The following is a 21,524-nucleotide window of genomic DNA, read 5'->3' as shown; positions in this document are numbered from 1 at the left end:
TAGGCAGTGTGCAGATAATGTTTTATTGAATTGTACATTTGCAACCTATATGGTTTTATTAACCAATGTCACCCCAGTAAATTCAATAAAAATAATTAAGTACAAAAATTTAAAAGATGCATAAATAATCTGGTCCTATGAGAAAACAAGGAGCCAGTCAAAGGTTTTTGATGGTAGACTAACTGATAAAGGTTAGTTATGAAAGTCAACCTAGCAGCATTTTCCGGTAATTTACTGCATTCTCTAATAGCCACTAGAAGAGCACATATTATATAATATGAAGTCCAGAAGTAGGGTATTTGTCAATAATGCTGGCTGGAGGGTGAAATGATCTCTAGGAATTGCCCTATACTAAGGTAAGGCTTAGCATGTTGTGATAGTAATGTAGTTTGATCAAGAATTTTACCTGGATGTCAAATGGTTGTCTCTGCCAGCACTTCTCCACTGGGATTTTTTGACAGAATTAAAACGAAATGCCCTGAGGTGTCTGTGATGTGTGATGAAATAACTTATTTTCTTGGTATCTAGAAAGGTATTAGTCATGTTCCATTTTTGTCAGGATTGAGAAAATGTCACTCAAATTATTATGTATAGCTTTATTTTCTTATAGAATGCCAGGTGAGAAAGGCTGCAATACAAGTCAACAAAATGGCAAGAATTCTGAAAATCTATATTTGCGTGATTTACAAATCTACATTTTATAGAACTACTGTTCAATTCTTGCAAAATTACTCAAACTGTCCTCGCTGGTAATGAGAACACTTTCAAATCAGTTCCCTATAGCTGTAGTGCCATCAGAAATTAGAACATATGGTAAGGTTGGCCAGGTTGGCCTTGTTAGCAGGTCAGAGTCCGCTGGGATTGTCTTTGGTGTGAGTGCTGGTAGTGTGATATGGATCCTTATGTTTCCTGGGGTTTGCCCTTTCTTACCTTTGTGAAACCACTTTTTTGGGGAACTAGATAAATAGAAACTTAAACCTTAAAAATGAGAAAATTCAAAGCGAAGTCCTTGGAAGTAGCTAACAACTGAGTAGTGAAATTGGGTCTTACCTGTGGGGGTGATTTTCCTCGCAAGTCCCCCCGAGTGCCATGGATGAAAGTAAACATTACTGAGACATGACGTGATCTGCTTGAGGAGGAGAGGTGGCCAGTTTCTCAGGGGAAACAAAGGCCAGGAGCAGCCAGTTTCTCCGAGGAGAAAAAGGCCTCCAGCCCCTTCCTCCAGAGGCTTTTATTGGGTTGTAATACACAGGAATACAGGGCAGCAAGGATCAAACAGTAGATAACATGTCTGAGAAATCTGAGGGCTTAGTGTGAGTCAGTGTCTGTCAGGAAAGGGGGTTGCAGAACTTTGGGGAGACATACTCATTTCCTCTTGGACCCTTATTATATGAGTGAAAGCACTCTTAGCAGAGCAGATTTGACAGGTTTATCAGCAAGTCTTTGTGATGCCAGATTGTTCCCCAGGACACACTCTAGCAAGGCAAGGAACTGCACCTTTCCCAACAGGTATTCAGGCTTAAGGGGATTAGAGCCAGGAAGTACTTCTCCCAGGGAACATGGGGACTCAGGCTTTGTCAAAGCTGGGGGGGGGAGGGTGGCGAGAGTCCATTGCTCTTTGTTGCAGCCCCCCGAGTCCTTCCATGAAGGCCTCCCAAGTGATCGAGTCTGGCTTAGGTTGCCCCCCACTGTGAGGGGTCTTACCTGTCATTGACTTCCAACCAAGTTTTAGGGTCAGGGAGAGGAAACTGAGGCAGCGTTTGCTACCAGAGACAAGCTTTGTCTCCTGCGGCTCGTATTCCAGAGGTCTTTGCTCCCTCATCCTTAGCCACAGGGGGTAGAGAGTTACAATTCCTAGAACCAGGCAGAGCAGAGCAATTCTACAACATTTAACATTAACTCCTCCAAGTTCAGGATAAAATATTTTTTATTTAGAAGTGTTTTTAAATGTTCACTAGAGTCATAAAATATATTCTTTAGCATTTTATGGTATACTTACTGGAATTTTTCAATTTTGTTTATTTAGTCAGAACCAGGGCTAGCCAGGTTCTTACTGTAGAAAAATTCATAAGATTTCCTGGCATGAGGAGTTGGGGAGGGAGTGGGATATGTTCAGAGAAACTAGCGCTCTATAGTGTGATATTAACTGAGTGTTGATATGAAGAAATAAACAAAAAACAGGTTTAGTAGAAAATTTTAAGAGCCTAGCCTAGAAGCTCAAGTTGGTTAATGAGAATTGTTGTCAAATCTGTAGGATTTTCAACAAAGCCTGTGTCCAGGAGAGATTTGCAAAGAGGTCAGATATAGTTAGAAAATTAGGTTGGAAAGAACATTAAGCAAGGCTAGTATTATAACACGATGTGTAATCATTTTATTTTGAAGCATTTCAAGTCCACCTTCATGCCTTCCTTACCCTCAGAGACAAGAGCAAAACAGAAGAAATTGGACTCTGTCCATCTTCTTTTACACAAGAAACTCTAATGGAAAACTGGAATCTTACATCGTCAGCAGGTTTTTGGGGACATCATAATCACACATCTTCACATATGTGTGGCTCATCACACATAAATGAAATTTTACTTTTGGTTCTCGGATTTTCAGATATCACTTGGCCTTTAAGAGTAAGGAAGGATATTTAAAGCAAAAGGGAAAATCATATGGGAAGACACAGAGAAAGGTGTTTCTAGTTGGAGTGATGGAGAAAGTGGATCTCAGCTGAAATAAAAAAGAAGGAATTTTTGTATATATGGAGAATTAACTAGTTCAGACTTGAAAAGGTGTTCAATGTAGAACTTAACTGTATTTTTTAATTAAAGAGAATGGAATCTTTTATAGGTGCTTGCTTATACTTACAAAACTGTCCTAAAAAACTACTAGTATGAATTTGCCTAAACTAATATATTCACAGATGCGAGTTTTCCCAAGTTCTACAATGACAATTTTTCTTCCCTAGTTTTTCTTCCTTTTGGTGTATTGTGTCATACTGCACAACAACCAGCCCACTAATATCTCTTTTTACAAAAATACTTAATATTAGAAAATGGTCATTCTTCTATCTCATATTAAACACAACTTTTTAAAAAAGTAACATTCCCTGAATATTGCACTCCTAATCTTTAAAAAGTTTCTAGAAGAGATTTCTCTAGAAAAGATTAAAGTTTTAACACTGAACTAAGTCAGCTAACTCATAAAATTAAGCAAAAATTTTCAGGCATTTGCATAAGATCCCATTTCCATTTTCCTCTTTAAACCTAAAGCCAATGTTTTGGCAGATTTTAAATTCCCAGTCCAAGTGCTATTGATTTTAAATTCAAAGATGAAAATCTGATTTGTATTAATATTTAACATGTATCCCAGTCCATAGATTATAAAATTACTAAATTATGTGATTCATTAAATAGGCACCATAGATATTTTTCTGGTAAGAGCAGAATGAATTTTCAGTAAACATAGTCTCTCTTGGTAGATATGTTTTAAGTGGACAGGAAATTAAATTTTGGTAAACATTGTGTGACTTGTTGGGCAAGGACAGACTATAAATAGAACTTAGAGAGACTGGGAAATTATGATGAATTAGGTCTGAATTTTGTGTATAATGTTAGAAACTTTTCACAAACTTGATCTTTTTCTTTTTGATAAATAAATGCAAGTGAAATTATTGTCAGGTATTTGAAGATCCATCTGTGAATCCAGAAGGTCATATTGATTTTTTCATTATGACAGCCTTTGACTTTTAAGCTATTAGAGGTCTATAAAAGGTTTCACTTTTAAAGAAAATCTGTCACCTGTTAGAAATATGTTAGATATCTAATAAAAATAGATATGGGGTACACCAGGTATCTGCTCCAAACCTGAATATCATTTCAATTAGCATTGTTGATCACTTTTTTACGTGTGTAAGGTCCCCATGTATGAAGCAGTTTCCTACAAAGGCAGTAGTTATGATCCTACTTTTCTGTGTATAGTATGGGAGGCCTTGAGGAGGGTTAAATATTTACCATGGAATAAAGAACCCATGCCCGATGCTTTGGCTTTCTGATGGAGATGCTGGAGACAATGATGAACAGCAAACACATTACCAAGGAATTCTCCCTCTGAGAGGCTGAAAGGGATTCTGATGTTAAGGGTTGCCATCATGGCCAAGAGGAAGCTTCTTGTTTTTGAGCTCCTAGTGGAAATATTGCCTCTGCTGACAGAGCACCCTCATTCTTTTTTTTTTCTTTGTTTTCTTATCTTCCTCATGGTGAGCCATTTCTGGCAGAAAGATTTTCCTTGGGACATATCTTAAAATTACCTAAATTCAGAAATGAAATATTTTATAAAAATCAAATTTTTAATTTATTTGTAATTTACCTATTATTTAAGGGCTGTATATTACATAAATTTCTATTCACTTTTTTAAAGTTCCCATGTTGCTTTGGCTTCGTGAAATTCAGTTTGTACTAGGAATTTTATTGGATGAAAAGTATCAGAATCTAAGATGACTTTGATAGGATGATAGAGTTTAATAAGATTACACTAAATAGGAGTGAGTTATGGATGAGTTCCAGGTTTTATACTTGAATGTAAGGAATTCATCTGCAAGTGCAAACCACAAGAGACAAAATCTGCAGTCACTTATTTGACAGAAACTCAGGGTTCCCAGTTGACAGGAAAGACAATATGGTGCACCAGAGTGTACTAATGTCAAAGTATATGGCGTGACCACAGGTAACATTAGTGGTTTCATATAAAATAAGCAATGTGATATCATGCTTTAAATTGTACTGGTCAGTTCTGGGTGTCGCCGTTGAGAAGAATAAAGGCTATTCATATATTTATAAGAAAATAACCAAGAAATTTTTTAAATTTTTCCTTTACATTTGACTAAGAAGTTGGTAGATACAACTTGACAAGATCAGCCAAATACCCCAATCTCCCAGGACATTAGCATGACATGAAATCAAACCATTTGATAGTGAATTTTGAACAACAGGGGTGGTTAACTTTTCTCTTTAGGTATTAAAACTTCTAAATTGTTTGTTTCACAGGAGTCTGAACTCATAGAACTAAGAGAAACCATTGAAATGCTGAAGGCCCAGAACTCTGCTGCCCAGGCAGCCATTCAGGGAGCGCTGAATGGTCCTGATCACCCTCCCAAAGGTATACTTAGAAATATTGCCATTTTGTATCCAACATATTAGTCATCTACTTTATTTACTAATTGGAAAAAAGCTGCATTTACTTAGCAATGAGTAATTTGGTGTTAATGAAGTCAGAATCTCAGAATTTAAGAACAGTCGCTTTCATTATCAAATAATTTTTAAATTGACCTTGGGGAATTGGCTTCTATAGTTACCATATTTTTCAGCCTATAAGATGCACTTTCCCTGCCAAATTTGGGAGGATATGGGGTGTGTCTTATAGTATGAATATAGCTTACCTGGCTAGTAAATGTAGTTTACAGTTACATTGGTGAAATAGTATGTTATTTATGTTATTAAATATTTTACCACATTTTTTGCTTAAAAATTTTTTTCTATTTTTCTCCTTTAAAATCTAGGTGTGTCTTATAGTCCTAAAAATATGGTATATACACATTTCTCTTCACTTGATTTGGTGAAGGTGGGGATGAGTGGTTGGTTAAGACATTCATATCTGACAACCACCAAAGAGCTCAATAAGGAGTATGAAAATCTAGCTCTCTATAAAAAATAAAATCAAAAATCAAAATACAAAGTAATAGGTATGAGGAGCAATTCATCCTAGGGGTGAGGCCAGTGAAAAGGTACACTTCCTGTAGAGAATTTTAAAACAGTGAGAAAATAGGCTAAAAGTTGGTGTGCTTTTCATTATTACTACGCTTAACAGTTCTAAACAATGACAAAATAATTTTCTCCACCACCACACTCACCCCACCCGTTAGTTTCCCACTGAAGATAATGCTCTATATTAATGTCTTATTTTTTTTCTTTACGCAAGTTCTACTTATTCATGTTCTAACTCTTTTCAGTAGCATTCAGTATGCTCACTTATTTACCAGTTTAAAAATGCTTTTCTAACTTTCACAAGCCTGTCACCTCTCTTCCCATTTGCAGAAGAATTCTGGGAAGTTCTAATGGAATCTTTCAATGTCTTCAGCAGCCAGTCATACTTCAGACCACTGGAGTGTTGCTTTTCTTCCCACCACTCCACCAAAACTGTTCCCTTCAGGATCAGTAATGACTTGTATAACATTAAATCCAGTAAAACATGGAAAATTATTACTACACTTGACATGTTAATAGCATCTGATATTTAATGCCTATTCCTTTCTACTTGGAAATTTATTTTTTTCTAATGTTCATGACATCCGCATTGTTAGTTTTTCTTATGCTTCTTTAAATCTCTTTCAAAGTTTCTTTTGTAGACTCAATCATTGGTCTCTATTTGTTAAGTGTTGGTATTTCTCAAAACCCAGTAGTCCTAAGCTCTCTTCCATTATGGCTTTTTACATTGTGATTATCTTCATCTTGTCCAACATGTTATACAAACTCAACTAGTGTTCTGGCTTTAGTTATCTTCTGTGTTGACAACTGTCAGGTCTATTTCTTCAGCCTAGGCTCATCTCTAAAGTTCCACATCTGCATATACAGCTGTCAATGAGGGAACTCCATCTGGTTGTCTTTGAATGTTCGTGTGTCCCCTTTAACTCAACATCTCCAAATTGGACATTGTCATCTCCCCTGTCAGATCTGCTGTGCCTTCAGTGTTTCTTGCCTCAGTAAATGACACCTTCCTTATCACCAGAAATCTATATGCCACTTAAAAATCCTGTCTCCTTAATCAGAAAATTGCCAAGTTCTATTGATTCACCCCTTTGAATATCTGTTGGGTCGGTTCCCTTTTCTCTGATTCTACTATACACACCTCTCATCTCTTCTCTGAACCATGGCCAGAAACACCTACAGCCATCCTGCCCCTCACCTTCCATCACTCTGCCTCATTCTTCACACTGAGACTAGAGCAATTGTCCAACAACATGTGCGTGTGTGTGTGTCCATCCCATATTGCCCCTAGGATGAAATACAAACTCCTTAACCAGACATAATCTCTCTTCATCGGCTTCATTTATTCAGCAAATATTGACTGATTACTACTTACGTCTAGACTCTGTGCTAGACCTTATGTCTTATTTTTTACACATTGCATATTTTACATTTTGGCTACCCTGAATGTCTTCCAATTCTTTAAAAGTTTTTTTTTTTAATATTCTGCTTGAAAGTTTCTATCCTGTTAGTTGAGCATAAAAACTTTTTGAGACCTTGTAATAATCAGCCTAAATATGCCTCCTTGACCCTTAAACTGGATGAGATACTCCTGGGATGTATTTCTGGAGATAACTCTACTTCCCCTATCAAAATTTGCATTATACTTTGGTCCCTTAATTTGTTTAATGTTCTGTCTTTTCTGATCTGTGGTGGGGCAGTTTGTTTTTTTAATCCTAGTGGCTATGACAATGCATTGCCTATAAAAAGGGGGTTCTTTGAGTTTTATAGAAAAAGAATAATATAATTTAAAATAAAAACAATGACACTGAAATAGAGAACAGGGGGACAGCAACCAGAGGGGAGAGGGGAGGGAATTTCAGGGGGAAAAGGGGAAGGGTTTACAGGAACTAGTATAAAGGACACATGGACAACAACTAAGGGGGGTGGAAATGGGAGGGAGGTGGGGGGCACGAAGGGGGTGGGTTGGGATGGGAGTAAAAGACAGAATACTGTAGTTGAAAAATAATTAAATTTTAAAAAAGAAAGCAAAAAATAAATAAATAAAATATTTTAATTTAAATTTTAGGAAAACACTTGTATAAGGTGAGACATACTTAAATTGAAAGACAAACTAGTTCTCTAGGGACTACTTCTGTTAAGAATTTAGCAACTTTTCCATTTGGGGGAGTTGACTTATATGCTGCATGGAAAATTACTGCATATTTAAAGCTTATTTTACAGCTATAATAAAGCAGCTTATGTTCTAAATCTTCATGTTGTAAATAGGTCCAGAAGGGATTTAAAAAGGCTTAATCCTTTCTTCACCGCAGGGCCAGTCACTGAAGTAAAACTTTCTGGAAGATTTCCTTTTATCTTAGGCAACAGGTAGCTTAATGTATCTACTGGAATTAAAAAATAGGAATTTCTTGGCTCAAAAATTTGGAAGGGGTGCCTAATATAAATAAACTAATAACAGTTATTTTAAAAATTGGACAAGAAAGATTAAAAACAATTTTATAAGATTTAAAACTAACAAAATAATTATAAAAGGTTGGTTGTATAAAGGATATTTACATTGTTTTCCATAATATTAAAACTCAATATTTGATTGAGGGAACACAAACTGTTGCTTACTTTATTGACCACAGGGATAGAATGGAGAAAGTAAACAGTCAATTAGATTTATTATGTGTCTTTCCTTGGGTTATTAAGATGACTGTATAGGGTATAAATTTGCACTATTAAATAGCATTGAAACTCAGTTTTTGAGGCCTTTAAAACGTTCCTGTCAGATAAGGCTTTAGCATGTGGTCTTCAGATACATGTTTGGAGTGAGGCAGCACTGTCACAGACAGCTGGAACTGCGGCAGAATGGTGCAGCAGTCGTAAGGTGACATTGCCTTTGTGTTTCTCCATACATGTACATCACGTTTGTTTATGCACCCTGATACATAGTAGCGATCTATAATAGACTACATTCATTTATTTACTCACCAACACTGTTTTGGTGTCTGCTATGCATTAGACACTATTTGATCTTGAGACACCAAGACACAAACAAAGAGCCAGTGCGCTTGAGGGCTCAGAGTCCACTTTAACAAAGGGCAATTTATGTATCTCATATACAACAATGGTGGCTTTTGTTGTATATGATCAGGCTAACCGCATAATGGCTGTAAGCCTGAAAGGTAGAGAAAATGGAAATTTTTATTTATAATTTTTGAAATCTACTGTTGTTTTTTAAGTTACTACCTCTGCGCATAACCATGGAGTAGTTTTTCTTTCAGATATATCAAGTATAATTTGACCAAACATGTATTAAGTTGAGGGCAACAGTAATAATTTTTTAAAGTGTTCAGCAAACATAGTTGTGTTGAATGACCAATAAGAATAAATTTATTCAACAAGAACTTATAATTACCTACCACATGCGATACACTCTATATAAGGACCTGAGGATAAAATAGTAAAGAATACAGACTTGGTCTCCATCAGTTTTTAGTCTGTAGGAGAGCAGGAAAGAAACAATTATTGTGATCATTATTGTAGCTGAAATGGCATGCCCAAGTAGTTTTAAGTTCTAAAATAGATCAGAATAAGTGTCCCAGAGAATGAGGACTCCAAGGAACCTGCTAGGGGTGGCAAGCCTTCCAAGGAAGGCCTTTCTGAGATAGCCACACTTAAAGGGAGGTCCAAGGAAAAGAATTGTGCCGAGTGATACTGCACAATAAATACCAAGAGAGGAACATTCAAGATGGGTCTTGAGACACAAAATTGAGTAGTGCGTTTACCAAACTTACACAAGGAAGGTAATGAACAGAAGCCAAATAAATAGAACCAGGTTGGAGAGGTCAGTACTGACCAAATTACCGAGAGACAGTTGGACTACAGGTAGGAGTTGAAATGGTTCTTTTGTTTCTATCAAAATGGGACTCTGTTGAACAGTCTTAAGTGAGAGAGGGGTGATGCCATTTTTTCTTTTAAAAAGATTTCCGCCCTGGCTGGTATAGCTCAGTGGATTGAGCATGGGCTGTGAACCAAAGGGTTGTGTTCAATTCCCAGTCAGGGCACATGCCTGGGCTGCGGGTCAGGTCCCCAGTGGGTGCCATGTGAAAGGCAACCATACATTGATGTTTCTCTCCCTCTCTTTCTCTTTCCCTTCCCCTCTCTCTAAAAATAAAGAAATAAAGTATATTTTTAAGATTTTATTTATTTATCTTTAGAGAGGAAGGGAAGGAGAGAAGGAGAGAAATATCAATGTATGGTTGCTTCTCATGAGTCCCCTCCTGGGAACTGGCCTGCAACCCAGGCATGTGCCCTGACTGGGAATCGAACTGCGATCGTGTGGTTCATGGGCCCGAGCTCAATCCACTGAGCTATACCAGCCAGGGCAGAAATAAAATATTTTAAAGAAATAAAAAATGAAAAGATTTCCTAGCCACTGTTTGTAGAGTGCTTTGAGGGTGAGTGAGTTGGACGGCTACTGTTGCTGTAGAGGAGTAAGGTGGGGGGTAGTTCAAAGTGGGGCGGTGGCAGCACAAAGGGTGGGAAGTGGAAAATGGGTCCAGGGACAAACTCGTAATTGCCATACCCACTTCCCCAGATTTGTGCGCTCATCTGGTCAACCATCCTTTACCTAGCTCTGTGATGTTCCATGTCCTGAATCAAATACTTAAAGCACAAGACAAGAATTGTTAGAGAAAAGTAAAAAGCAATACTTGCATTCTAAGGTATTGCTAAAATTATGCCTTTGCCAAACTTTATTGGAAATAGAGTCATAGTTAAACTACCTCCAAGGACTACTTTTCACCTATGATTACAAAAATTTACCTGTCTTTTTGAAATGGGGGATTAATCAAAGTCAAATACAATTTATTATGTGGATGCAATAAAAGTCTGGAACATATTAATGCTTAATACACCTGCTCTATTTGTGAAAATCAGTTATTAGGGGAAAACTAACAAAACTACATCTTGTTCAGAAAAGCTTATAGCCAACCACAGCATAAGTTTACAACACAAATAAATACCTACACATGTTTGAGTATTCATATAACCTCCATACTAATTGATTAAGAGATACTATGTTCATATTGTTGAATATATATATATATACCTTGATTTAGCTTTTGGCATTGATAATTTTTTGGTATGCAAAAACATTAAATATTATCATTTTTTTCTCTTATTAATTCTACAAAGAGGGCAAGGGAGGGGAAAAAGGAAGGAGAGAAACATTGATGAGAAACAACTTGATCAGTTCCCTCTGGCACACACCCTGACTGGATAACAAACTCACAAGCCAGGCATGTGCCCTAATAGGGAATCAAAAATTTGACCTTTCTGTTTGCAGGGTGATGCCCAACCAACTGAGCCACACCGGCCATGGCTGTTATCATTATTTTTTAAATTTCTTTTAAGAGACCATACTCTAGGGATTCTGAAAAATAGATCTAGTTTTTCCCTCCTATAAAATTTGTCAACAGGTTATTACCTTAGTGGAAAAATTAAAGTGCTTATTGGTATGTATGTATATGAGTATAAGGATAGAGATATGTATAAATATATTATACACCCACATGTATACTCACTTATTATATGTTTTGAAAGTAACTATTTACAGCTTCATTGGCATGGGTCATTTCACTGATGAATAAATCAGCCAACTGGAAAGCTTTGATTTTATACTATCATGTCTATGGAGGTATTTTGACAGCCATGTAATAATATCCAGTATCTTATAAGTTCCACTGCAATTTTTGCTGGACTGGGTTTCATTAAGGCCAATTAAACATAGTAATGTGCATAGCCTAAAAATAGATTTGACCTTAAAAATAATTTTATAAACCCTTAGCGTCTCCACTAACACTTAGTATCTATTTACCATAGGTACATGCAATTTTAATTTCAGTTTTACTTTTAATAACTATAATAAAACTAATAAGCTGATTGTATGAAGTAAGTCAATATCTTCAAAAGGTGATTGAATATAAAAATATTCTCCTCTAACCAGAGAAGCACCACATGCTTTGTAGAGACAGAGAGAGGATGTGTACATGGCTGTTAGCTCCCCAGATATGGGAATCAGTCCAGCCTCTGGTTGACTTCACTGGTTTTCCGCTAAGGGACTATGGGAAAATTACATTTAGTGATTAAACTCATCTCAGCGCTTTACTTAAAGATTAACATTAGATGTTCCAGAGCAAAGTAATAACAGAGCAAAAGCTAGGCTTTATTATTGCCTGTTATTATTGTTACTGTGATATTGTTCCCAGTCATCGACAGGAATTAGGCGTGTGATGGAATGTTTTCTGTTCAATTCACAAACAACCTACCCATACTCTCTCACTCTGAAAGCTCTTCCCTCTTGCCTCTCCGGCCTCCTGAAGTCCCTGAACTCTCTGCACTTCAGTTTGCTCCTCTGTCTGTGAGATGAAGTGCGTAGGTGACTTCCCAGGTTTGTTTTGGCACTAACATGGTGTGGTTCTATGAAGTGGAAAGTTAATATATTTGGCTTCAGTAACTTTATTTAAAGTACAAATATTAAGAAGACACAATTCTCGCACTCTTATGAATTTCCATTTCCTCTGTGGAACTAATCATTTGAAGTAAATCAGTTTTGAAGCACAGTTTGATCCAGGTATTCGGTAGAATTACTCCCATTGCATTTTATTTCTGGACAAAACCCAGAACTCATTAAACCACCAGTGTTACAGACTTGTATGAGATTCCCACTGAATCTTACTGCAGATAACCCAGTTAACTAAAGTAAATATGGTTGTCCTCTATTACAGTTACTAACCCAAACTGCATTGAGATGATCTTAAAAGCCATGTTGACTTTTATTAGCAGATTGCCTCTCAGAAACCTAAATTCTCATTTGTTCAGAATTATACTCTTGATGAGCAAGTGTGATCCTCTCTGTCTGTTGCTAGATCTCCGCATCCGAAGACAGCATTCCTCTGAAAGTGTTTCTAGTATCAACAGTGCCACAAGCCATTCCAGTATTGGCAGTGGCAATGATGCTGACTCCAAGAAAAAGAAAAAGAAAAACTGGGTAAGCCACCCTCCTTCATGTAATTCAGAAACTCATTACTGCACAGTGACTCAGGCTTTTCCCTGTGGGGCTTTAGAGGCCTGCAGCAGTTCACAGACAGTCTCATTCAAGTGACTGCACCTCACCTGCTGCGCTCCTCGCCCAAGTCAGGGGGACGTGGTGCTGAAGAGCATGCTAGAGTGTTGGGCCTAAACTTGGGTGTGAATCCCTGATCAGCCACTTAGGACTTGGATCTTGGGCTGAGTAATTCCCCTTTGGCAGGACCTAAATTTTGTCATCTGAAAAAACAGAAAAACTAATACGGATTTTATGGAGTTGTTGGAAAGAAAAATAATATCTGTAAGTAGATGACTTAGAGTAGGGATTTATTTTGCAGATGAAAGATGATGACTGATGATAATGATGATTAGGTGACGTTGATAATGCTGAGGATGATGGTGTGGAGATGATAGTAATGATGATGGGGATGGAGGAAGAGAAGAAAGAAAATTGGAAAAAAGGAGAGAAGAGACCTTGACTCTCCCCACCCCTCACATGAACAGGGCTTTAGTGTGAACAAAGTTTCACCTCGTAAGAAATCCATTACATGAATGTCTGCTTTATTTTTCTTTACTAAGAGAATGTAGCAGGAATATAGAAATGCACTTTAATGGAACTATAAGTTTACATAGAGATATTATTTCTGATAATATTAAGCAGTTGCTAAAAAACTGAGGGGAAGATGCAGAAATGTTTAAAAACCATAAAGTGAAGAATTTCCTTTTATACTGTGAAACGAAAGCAGATTTTAAAGAAGTACAACTGTTGATGAAATCCAAGACCTAGCTTTCAGAGGATTTTACCAGAGTGCCTTCTATAAATAATGAAAGAAGTATATATTTTTTTGTTTTAAAAAATGTTTATGCCTAATATTTTAAAATACTGATCAGCCTTCATTCCCTTGATTTGTAATGACACACTCTTTCATGTTTCTGCAAGGTGAACTCTAGAGGAAGTGAGGTGAATATAAACCATGGACGATTTGGCATGCATCTATAAAAACACCCTACCTTGGCATGGATGCTATTTATTTTGGCAGTAGGCTTTTATACCTTTTAAAAGAAGATTACCTTGTATGTCTTTCCTTTGTGTCTTTTCATTTTAATCTCAAATTTTAAAAAGAAGTAAAACCATTTTCTGGACAGAGCTGTAGGGGACACCAATTCTGGTTTTGAATAGTATGGGGATTGAAAATTTGAATAGAAAACCACAGTTGATGAAGTGTTAGGTGAATTTGATTTAATTTTGCTTTTTAAGTTTATCCTGTCAGCAGGACACGACTTGATTGTAGTGCTAAAGTGGCCATTTAAAACAAATTTCCTTGAAGAGAGAAACATTGGGAATAAAATCCCTTCAAGGTACTTGGTTTTAAATGAGTGCTCTGACAGCCATGCCCTTGACCCTGCACTATTTAAAAGCCTCCCATGTTTGCGCTGTGCTGGATTAATACAAGAATAAAACAAAAACACAAAACACAGTATCGCTGTTTTAGAGATACTGTGCCGCAACTGTTAATACCCTGCTTATCCGTACTGACCCCAGGCAGTGGCTAGGACGGCACCTGCAAACTAACGCCCCAAAGTAAAATCCTCCGAGTGCAAATAGACAAGAAAGGTAATTTCTGTCCTTTTTTTCAGCTGAGAAGCTCATTCAAACAAGCCTTTGGGAAGAAAAAGTCCACCAAGCCCCCTTCCTCACATTCGGACATTGAAGAGCTCACGGACTCATCCCTCCCGGCCTCCCCCAAGTTGCCCCATAGTGCTGGTGACTGTGGGTCGGCCTCCATGAAGCCCTCGCAGTCGGCCTCGGCGTAAGTCATTCCTTCGGCAGAATGCTGAAGCATTTTCCAAAAACAACCTGAGGCCAAGCCCATGCTTGTGTTCTAAATGTCATCAGGTTGCACTGCCGAACTGTCTTCAAACCAGTCATTTTCAGACCACCCTGTCAGCATTCTTTTCGCTTTTTCCAGATATTAGAATTTGAGTGTCTCTTGATCTCATTCTCCAGCTTTTCTCAGTTATTATTTGCACTTCTTTTCACTTGCATTTGTCCATGTATCTGTCTAACTGTGCATTAAATGCAGGTCACCCCTTGTCTGGCCACCAAAGAAACGGCAAAATGGCCCTGTGATCTACAAGCATAGATCCCGGTAAAATGGAGTGTGATGCATGAACTGCAGAGACCCAGGCTCTAACCTAGGCAGTGTTGCTTTTGCTTTTTCTAAAATTGCTCGCATGCATTTCAGCAGTAAAAACCTCCTCTGTTTGTTTTTGAAGCAAAATTTAGTTTCCTAGAGCCAAACCTCCATCCATTTTCTTTAATTGTGTTAGATAACCTAGCATAGCATTTAAAAATTTATCATCACCCACTCTTTGAGGTGACAAGAAAGAATGCAACATTTAGAATGTAGAAACGTGCTCTGATAAGTCTCTGTTTTATATACTGTTTAAATCAGATTGCCTTTATGCCCATGACATTGACTAGCCTAGGACCGTCATATTGAACAGGGCCACAAAGGACCCTTGCGCATCCTATGAAATGTACAGGCACTTGTACATCCCATGAAATTTCACAGCTTGCCCAGGAAGGAAGTACACGTAACACTATCATTTTGTGACCAGCAACCTAGTCCTCACATTTTAAATGGAAATGATATTAGTTGTAACACAGATGCTTTTGACACAATTCCTACAAAGCTGTCCACAAAGCAGCAACAACAACAAAACAAGAATGAGGATATAATGTGTACGGCCTTGAAGCAGCCCTTACCTAGTCTTCTTTAATGGATTGAAATCTGTGATTTAGCTTCATCAACCGTGATCCCATGAGTCAGCTGAGCCTAGCAGAAGGATTATGTAACACTCATCCATTATTTAAATGTTCAAAACTAATCTCTCTGATTTACTTTCTACAATATTTATGTTGAATTTTCACAGTACCTTGAAGCTGATATTGTGGCAAATAAGGTTATCCTTTGTATATATTTATAAAACAAGAAGTCAATGTTTTAAGATATAATAACTTTGCTTCAAAAATATTTCATATGTTACAAATAGAGATTTAAGTCCCTTGAAAAATGGTAGCATTAAATGTAATATCATTATAAATCTTCAGCCCCATAAATATCAGCAACAAGAGAATTTTGAGGTTCAGTTTATATACAGTAATAATAGACTATTTCATACTTCAGAAAATGGGAAGAAAAAGATGAAAGGAAAAGATAGTTACTATTTCTAGTTTTAAAGCTGTGAATGTATTACTGTTGGTAAAAGTCTCTTCTTTTCTCTAGATTTTTGCCAGCAGCAAATAATTTCTGTACCTGCTGGATAAGATTACAGTTCAGCCTTTAAAAGAAGCATTACTTTTTCTAATCCTCTGGCTTCCCCCAACCACTGAGGATGTGTTTGTTCCCTTTTTTTTTTTTAGGATCTGCGAATGCACGGAGGCTGAGGCAGAGATAATTCTGCAGCTGAAGAGTGAGCTCAGAGAAAAGGAGTTAAAATTAACAGATATCCGGCTGGAGGCCCTGAGCTCCGCTCATCACCTGGACCAGATCAGGGAAGCCATGAACCGCATGCAGGTCAGTGCGGACACACCTTCCAGGGGCAGCCTGGAGAGATGAATGTGTGGCTCATTTTCTTCTCTTAGTTATTACAAAACCAAAACACACTGTCAACCATTTTTAGGAATGTGCTCTGCTTACCCAGTCCTGGCAACTTGTTTCCTAACACCAAACGGAGAAGTCTGGGGTATCAGCACTGGGAGTGTGCACACTGACTGGCCAGTGGCTCCCGAAGGCCATCGTCCTTGTGATTGCATTTGTGCAGCAGTTGCGTGTAGAGAGGTGGCTGCAGTCCTTGCTTCTTCACTTTTCCATGATTTACCTTTATGTTGGATTTTTGTTGTTAGTGTTGTGAAAGCTGACTTTCTGGTACCTTTTCCTATTTTCTGTGGAAAAACAAAAGTAATGAGAAAACTACAGAAACATAATTCAAGCCTTCCCAATATGAAAGTAAAGTGATATCGAATGCCATCTGTAAAAGTTAAAGCTTTTGTGGTTTTTTGGAAGCATCTGAAAGCTAAATTCAGAACCAGTCTGTGCTCAGACTAAGTTCTCATTTTATTGTTGAGAACCAGTAATCACTAGGCACCACAGACAACTGAAGAAAAGCTCATTGCTGAGCAGATTCATCTGCCACTGTATATATTCATCAAAAGGTTTCTGTTGTATTAAAGAGCTTAGTGCCCCGTTTCAAAGGAACAAAAGATTTTCAGATGTTATCTATGATTCTGAAGTAATTTGAAATCACTTACTTTATTTGCATTGTTCAGCTCTGAGTTTCAACTGTCTGTGAATTTGGAATGTTAAGATTGTCATTATTTGCTATGAGATTTCAACAATACTTTAAAACGAGAAATGTTCTGAAGCCTTCAATTATAGTGTCCTTAATTCAAATGAGACCGAGAACACTCCTCAAATATACGATGTATTCAAGAAATAATTATTAAAATTCTAACGGTTAGTGTGTCTATATTTGTGAATACATGCATATATGTGTGAGAGAGGCAGAGAAAAGATTACTTTTTTCTTTGGGAGGAAATCTGTTTTTATCATTTCTGTTTGTTTATTTTACATATCACCACATGCTTTATTTAGTAACAAACGAACTGTGGTAAAAAAAAGTGATACCATTTTCTCAGTCAAGCCTGTTCAATTTATCTCATGTTTCCCATCTTCCTGAAAGAATGAGATTGAGGTACTGAAGGCTGAGAACGACCGGTTGAAGGCAGAGACTGGTAACGCAGCGAAGCCTGCCCGGCCGCCCTCGGAGTCTGCAAGCAGCACCTCCTCCTCATCCTCACGGCAGTCACTGGGCCTTTCTCTCAACAACCTGAACATCGCAGAGTCTGTTACCTCAGGTGATTGTGTGCACACACCTGCCTGAACCAAAGCCTGGCTTAATGGGGGGTGGGAGGGTTTTGGGGGGTGCAGGTACTGGAATTTAAAGAACGTTACCCACCACTACTCCCGCTCATACCCTCTTAAAATGTAAACACTCTCTAATTCTCAGAAATAGTCCCATTTTTCTTTTATAAATTTATTCTACCTCATTATCATTTTTAAAGCACATTCCCTGGAAAGACTTAGAGATGGGGTTTTCATATCCTTTTTTTGAGAAGTATTTTCTCCATGATTGCAATAGGATAAAGAAACCTGATGATCATTGGTGCTCATGAATATAATATGAATAGCCCCATGCGATTTGGTAGTGTTTTAAGTGTCCAGAGTCCATAGACAGGTGCATCAGACCCTATTCCAAACTTGGACTAGACGATCCTGCATGGTGTTGCCGAGAGAGAGCAATACTGATGCTAATCACTTAGTCTGCAGATGTATTCAATTTTCAACAAACAAAAAGAACACACTGGATTCTGTTATTGTATTCAGTGGTACTAATGATGGAACAAGGGTACAGTTTGCAAATAGAATTCATGTGACATAATGGTGTCAATTTCTGACGAACGAGTCAGTTAAAAGTATAACTGCTCCTAGGACATTGAACTATTTTATGCACGTAAGCTTTAGCATAGGAAAGTTGTGTATGTCTGTGGTAATTGCAAAATGTGGCCACCAGATGACGCTTGACAATCAATAATATACATGTTCCTGGGTAACTTTGGATTCCATTCTAGAACAGAGAAACTTAGTTCCTCCGTTCTATGATGAGTCACCTTAAATTACATGAAAATATAGAAGGTGGTGATGAAAACAAAGGAGAGAACCAGAGACACAACATACTAATAATATAGATGGCATTTTTAGTCTATCACATCTCTTGCTTCTAAAATGTCAGAATTTTAAAAATTCTATTAAATCTGCCCTTCATAATGTAAAGTGAATGATCTAGGTGTGTACTTGCTTTCTTATAAAAAGCAAGTAGGAACTCTCTGATAATCAGGAAAACAGTCTTTATAACAATGGGTGCTGGGGAGGGAAAATAAGCAAAGAATAAGCATCGTGCAAAACAAATACTAGCAGCCAAGATGAAAATAGAGAGAACTCATAATAAATGAACTCATAAATCAGTAGGTAAAACAAATCTATGGAACTGTGGTAAGAACTTGAGTGTATGAATAGTCCCCAAGGTTTATCAATACTCTTCGAAAAATGCTTAAAAAGAAAGAACAAAAACTTCACATATTATAGAGAGTCTGATAATCCTGAGAAATATCTCATGTGTTGACTCGGGGGTGAGCGTGACAGGGAAGTGAGGCAGGACCCACACCTAATGGCCCTCAGTGCCTGTCGGTGGCCCGGGGCTCAGCTCCCGAGGAGGGACAGGGATGGCCCTTACAGACGGCTGGATGGCAGGACAGTACTGCCCGTCGCGTGGCTTTGTTTTATCCTGGGGAAATACGGTACTGCTGGGAAAGGCAACACTAGTATTGAAGGTAGTTTAGAAAGAACAGCCACGTAAAAATGAAATGAAAATGCATGTCTAGGAAAGACTAGAACCCATAAAGATTAAATATGAAATTAAAGAAATCACGTTTACGATTTTTTGTTCTTTGGTATTGCTTTTCCCCTTGTTTGGTGAGTTCAGGATTGGAAGTCAAAAGGCATTCATGCTGGGGCATGCTGACAGAGGAGCTTTCTATAAGGTTCATGATTAATTATTTTACTAAAGAAAGAAGTGGGCTAGAGACAGGATAGTTGACAAGTGTCCAGTTCCTGAAACATAACTGCAGATTCCATACATCCAGTAAAGGCATAAATTTGAAAAATAAATTTTTGGGGGGGTCAAAATTTTATTTTAACCAGAATGAGAGATCTATTTGTTCTTCCCACAGAATGTTAGAAAGGACCATAATTAAATTTCCATAACAAACTACAGAGGAGCCTTAACTCCCGCTTGCTGGGGGGGTTTTTTTGTTTGTTTTTCCTTGAATTATTTCTTCAGTGGTCATCCTGTCATATACTGGGAACAGGGGGAGACCCAGAGTGGGGCACCCTGTGCTCCTCCCCTGTCAGTGGAACTGGTTAGAATAAGCAAGTGGAGAAAAGGAATACTAGAGCAGCTAAATTTCTTCAACACCGGGATGAAGTGCTTTTGAAGCATTGTTTCTTCCAGTGGTCCCAAACCTTCTTGGCACCAGGGCTCCATTTCATGGAAGACAGGGGTGCTGGGGATGAGGATAGGCAAGAGCTCAGGCAGGCAGTGATGTGAGCAAAGCTTTGCTGCTCATTTGCTGGCTGCTCACCTCGAGTTTGGTGGCCCAATTCCTAACAGGCCCTGTACTGGTACTGGTCCGTGGCCCAGGGCTGGGGACCCTTGTCAGACCCCTGTTTGTGCTTCTCAGTAACTTTACGAAACAGATGCTATTTGAGCCCCATTTTACAGATGAGGAAATCAAGACTTAGGAAAGTGATAATAATTTGTTGAAGATCATGCAACTAGTAAGTGGCAGAGTTCATATTTAAACCCAAGTCTGGATTAATCCAATGCCCGAACTTTTTACTGCTATATTCATTTTGCTTTAAGTAGTAACATACACAAAAGCCAAAGACAGTTATTTATTGGTTGGTAGATATTTACCATACTGCCATCAGGAGACATTTCATAGTTTAAGCATAGGTTTTAAGAGTAATCACAACATAAAATGAGGAACATCTTCTAAGGCAAACTTGAGCAGACAAGGGGATCAGAAATAAGATTAAAGCCCTTACAGTGGACTGCTAGGACATAGATGATCTGGCCCTTACTCACTTCAACAGCATTTCATACACTCCCCCCTCTTCCCTTAGTCTCCACACTACTGTCTTCCCTAGCATCTGTTCCTATTGTGTTCCCTAACATCAAGAGCTTGTGTGTTCTGTTCCTTGAACACACAAGCTCTTTCATCAAGACTTTTGACTGGACATCTTTTTCTAGGGCTTCATTTGCATAGCACTTCTTAGCCTCCTTGTCTTATCTTCAAACACCACCTCCTCCAGGAAGCCCTCCAAGATAAACTATCTGTCTAGAGCAGACTCTCTTCACTTACTCTGTTTCACTGCCGTGCGCCCTTTACTTCTTGCACTTAACACATTATACAATTATGTTGTTGAAAATGTATACTACAAAAAACTAGAAAATTCACTTTCCTTCTCACCTTGGTATTTATTTCCAATCCCCAGTACAATTTCTGGTGTATTTTATGTGTAATAAATACTTTTGAGTATTCATCAACATTTACAAATAGTTGAGCAAAGTACTAAAAAGTTAATTTGGTCATGAACTATTAGAAACTGAGGTGTGAACCAGCTACCAGTAAGCCACTGTTAACCTCTGGGGAAGCAGGGGAATGAAGGGGATGTGTAAGGAAGTGTTTTATTGTTTGGTAGGACAGGCAAAATGGTGAGAGACTGTGGGGATGCAAATTTGGTCAAATAATTAAACTCCAGTAAGGGAGATAGTCTTTGATGATTAAAAATTTTCTAGCAAAAATCGTCATATTCCTCAAACTCTAAATGTCATTTTACTCCTTCCTTTGCAAAATCGTATATTCCTGCTTATTAAGATAATGACACCATTTCATTTTTAAAAGCCATTTGATGACATTGTTGTTTCTCTGATGGTACAGTCACAGCCCTTGTTTCTCTGCAGTCACAGTCAGTGTGGCTCGTTCTTCCTGTCACCAGGAGTATGTGTCTTCAG

The 21,524-nt window shown here is 37.9% G+C and overlaps 1 protein-coding gene across 3 annotated transcripts in view; it reads left to right on the top strand.

The window, feature by feature from the left end:
• Window positions 1-21,524, top strand: part of NAV3 (neuron navigator 3) — a 346,564-nt gene that overhangs the window by 286,729 nt on the left and 38,311 nt on the right. The window contains exons 24-30 of one of the 3 annotated variants that reach the window (XM_053658771.1): window positions 5,031-5,142; window positions 12,665-12,786; window positions 13,765-13,785; window positions 14,463-14,635; window positions 14,909-14,974; window positions 16,252-16,405; window positions 17,571-17,745. In XM_053658771.1, coding sequence (XP_053514746.1) covers window positions 5,031-5,142; window positions 12,665-12,786; window positions 13,765-13,785; window positions 14,463-14,635; window positions 14,909-14,974; window positions 16,252-16,405; window positions 17,571-17,745 — 823 coding nt within the window. The remainder of the gene's footprint in view (window positions 1-5,030; window positions 5,143-12,664; window positions 12,787-13,764; window positions 13,786-14,462; window positions 14,636-14,908; window positions 14,975-16,251; window positions 16,406-17,570; window positions 17,746-21,524) is intronic. The other 2 variants (XM_053658772.1, XM_053658773.1) reach the window with 2 other exon arrangements.

The sequence above is a fragment of the Artibeus jamaicensis genome, unplaced genomic scaffold (genome assembly GCF_021234435.1).
Source record: "Artibeus jamaicensis isolate MK-2021 breed Jamaican fruit bat unplaced genomic scaffold, CSHL_Jam_final scaffold_584, whole genome shotgun sequence".
NCBI classification, from domain to species: domain Eukaryota; kingdom Metazoa; phylum Chordata; class Mammalia; order Chiroptera; family Phyllostomidae; genus Artibeus; species Artibeus jamaicensis.
This window is presented reverse-complemented; position numbering and strand designations above follow the sequence as displayed.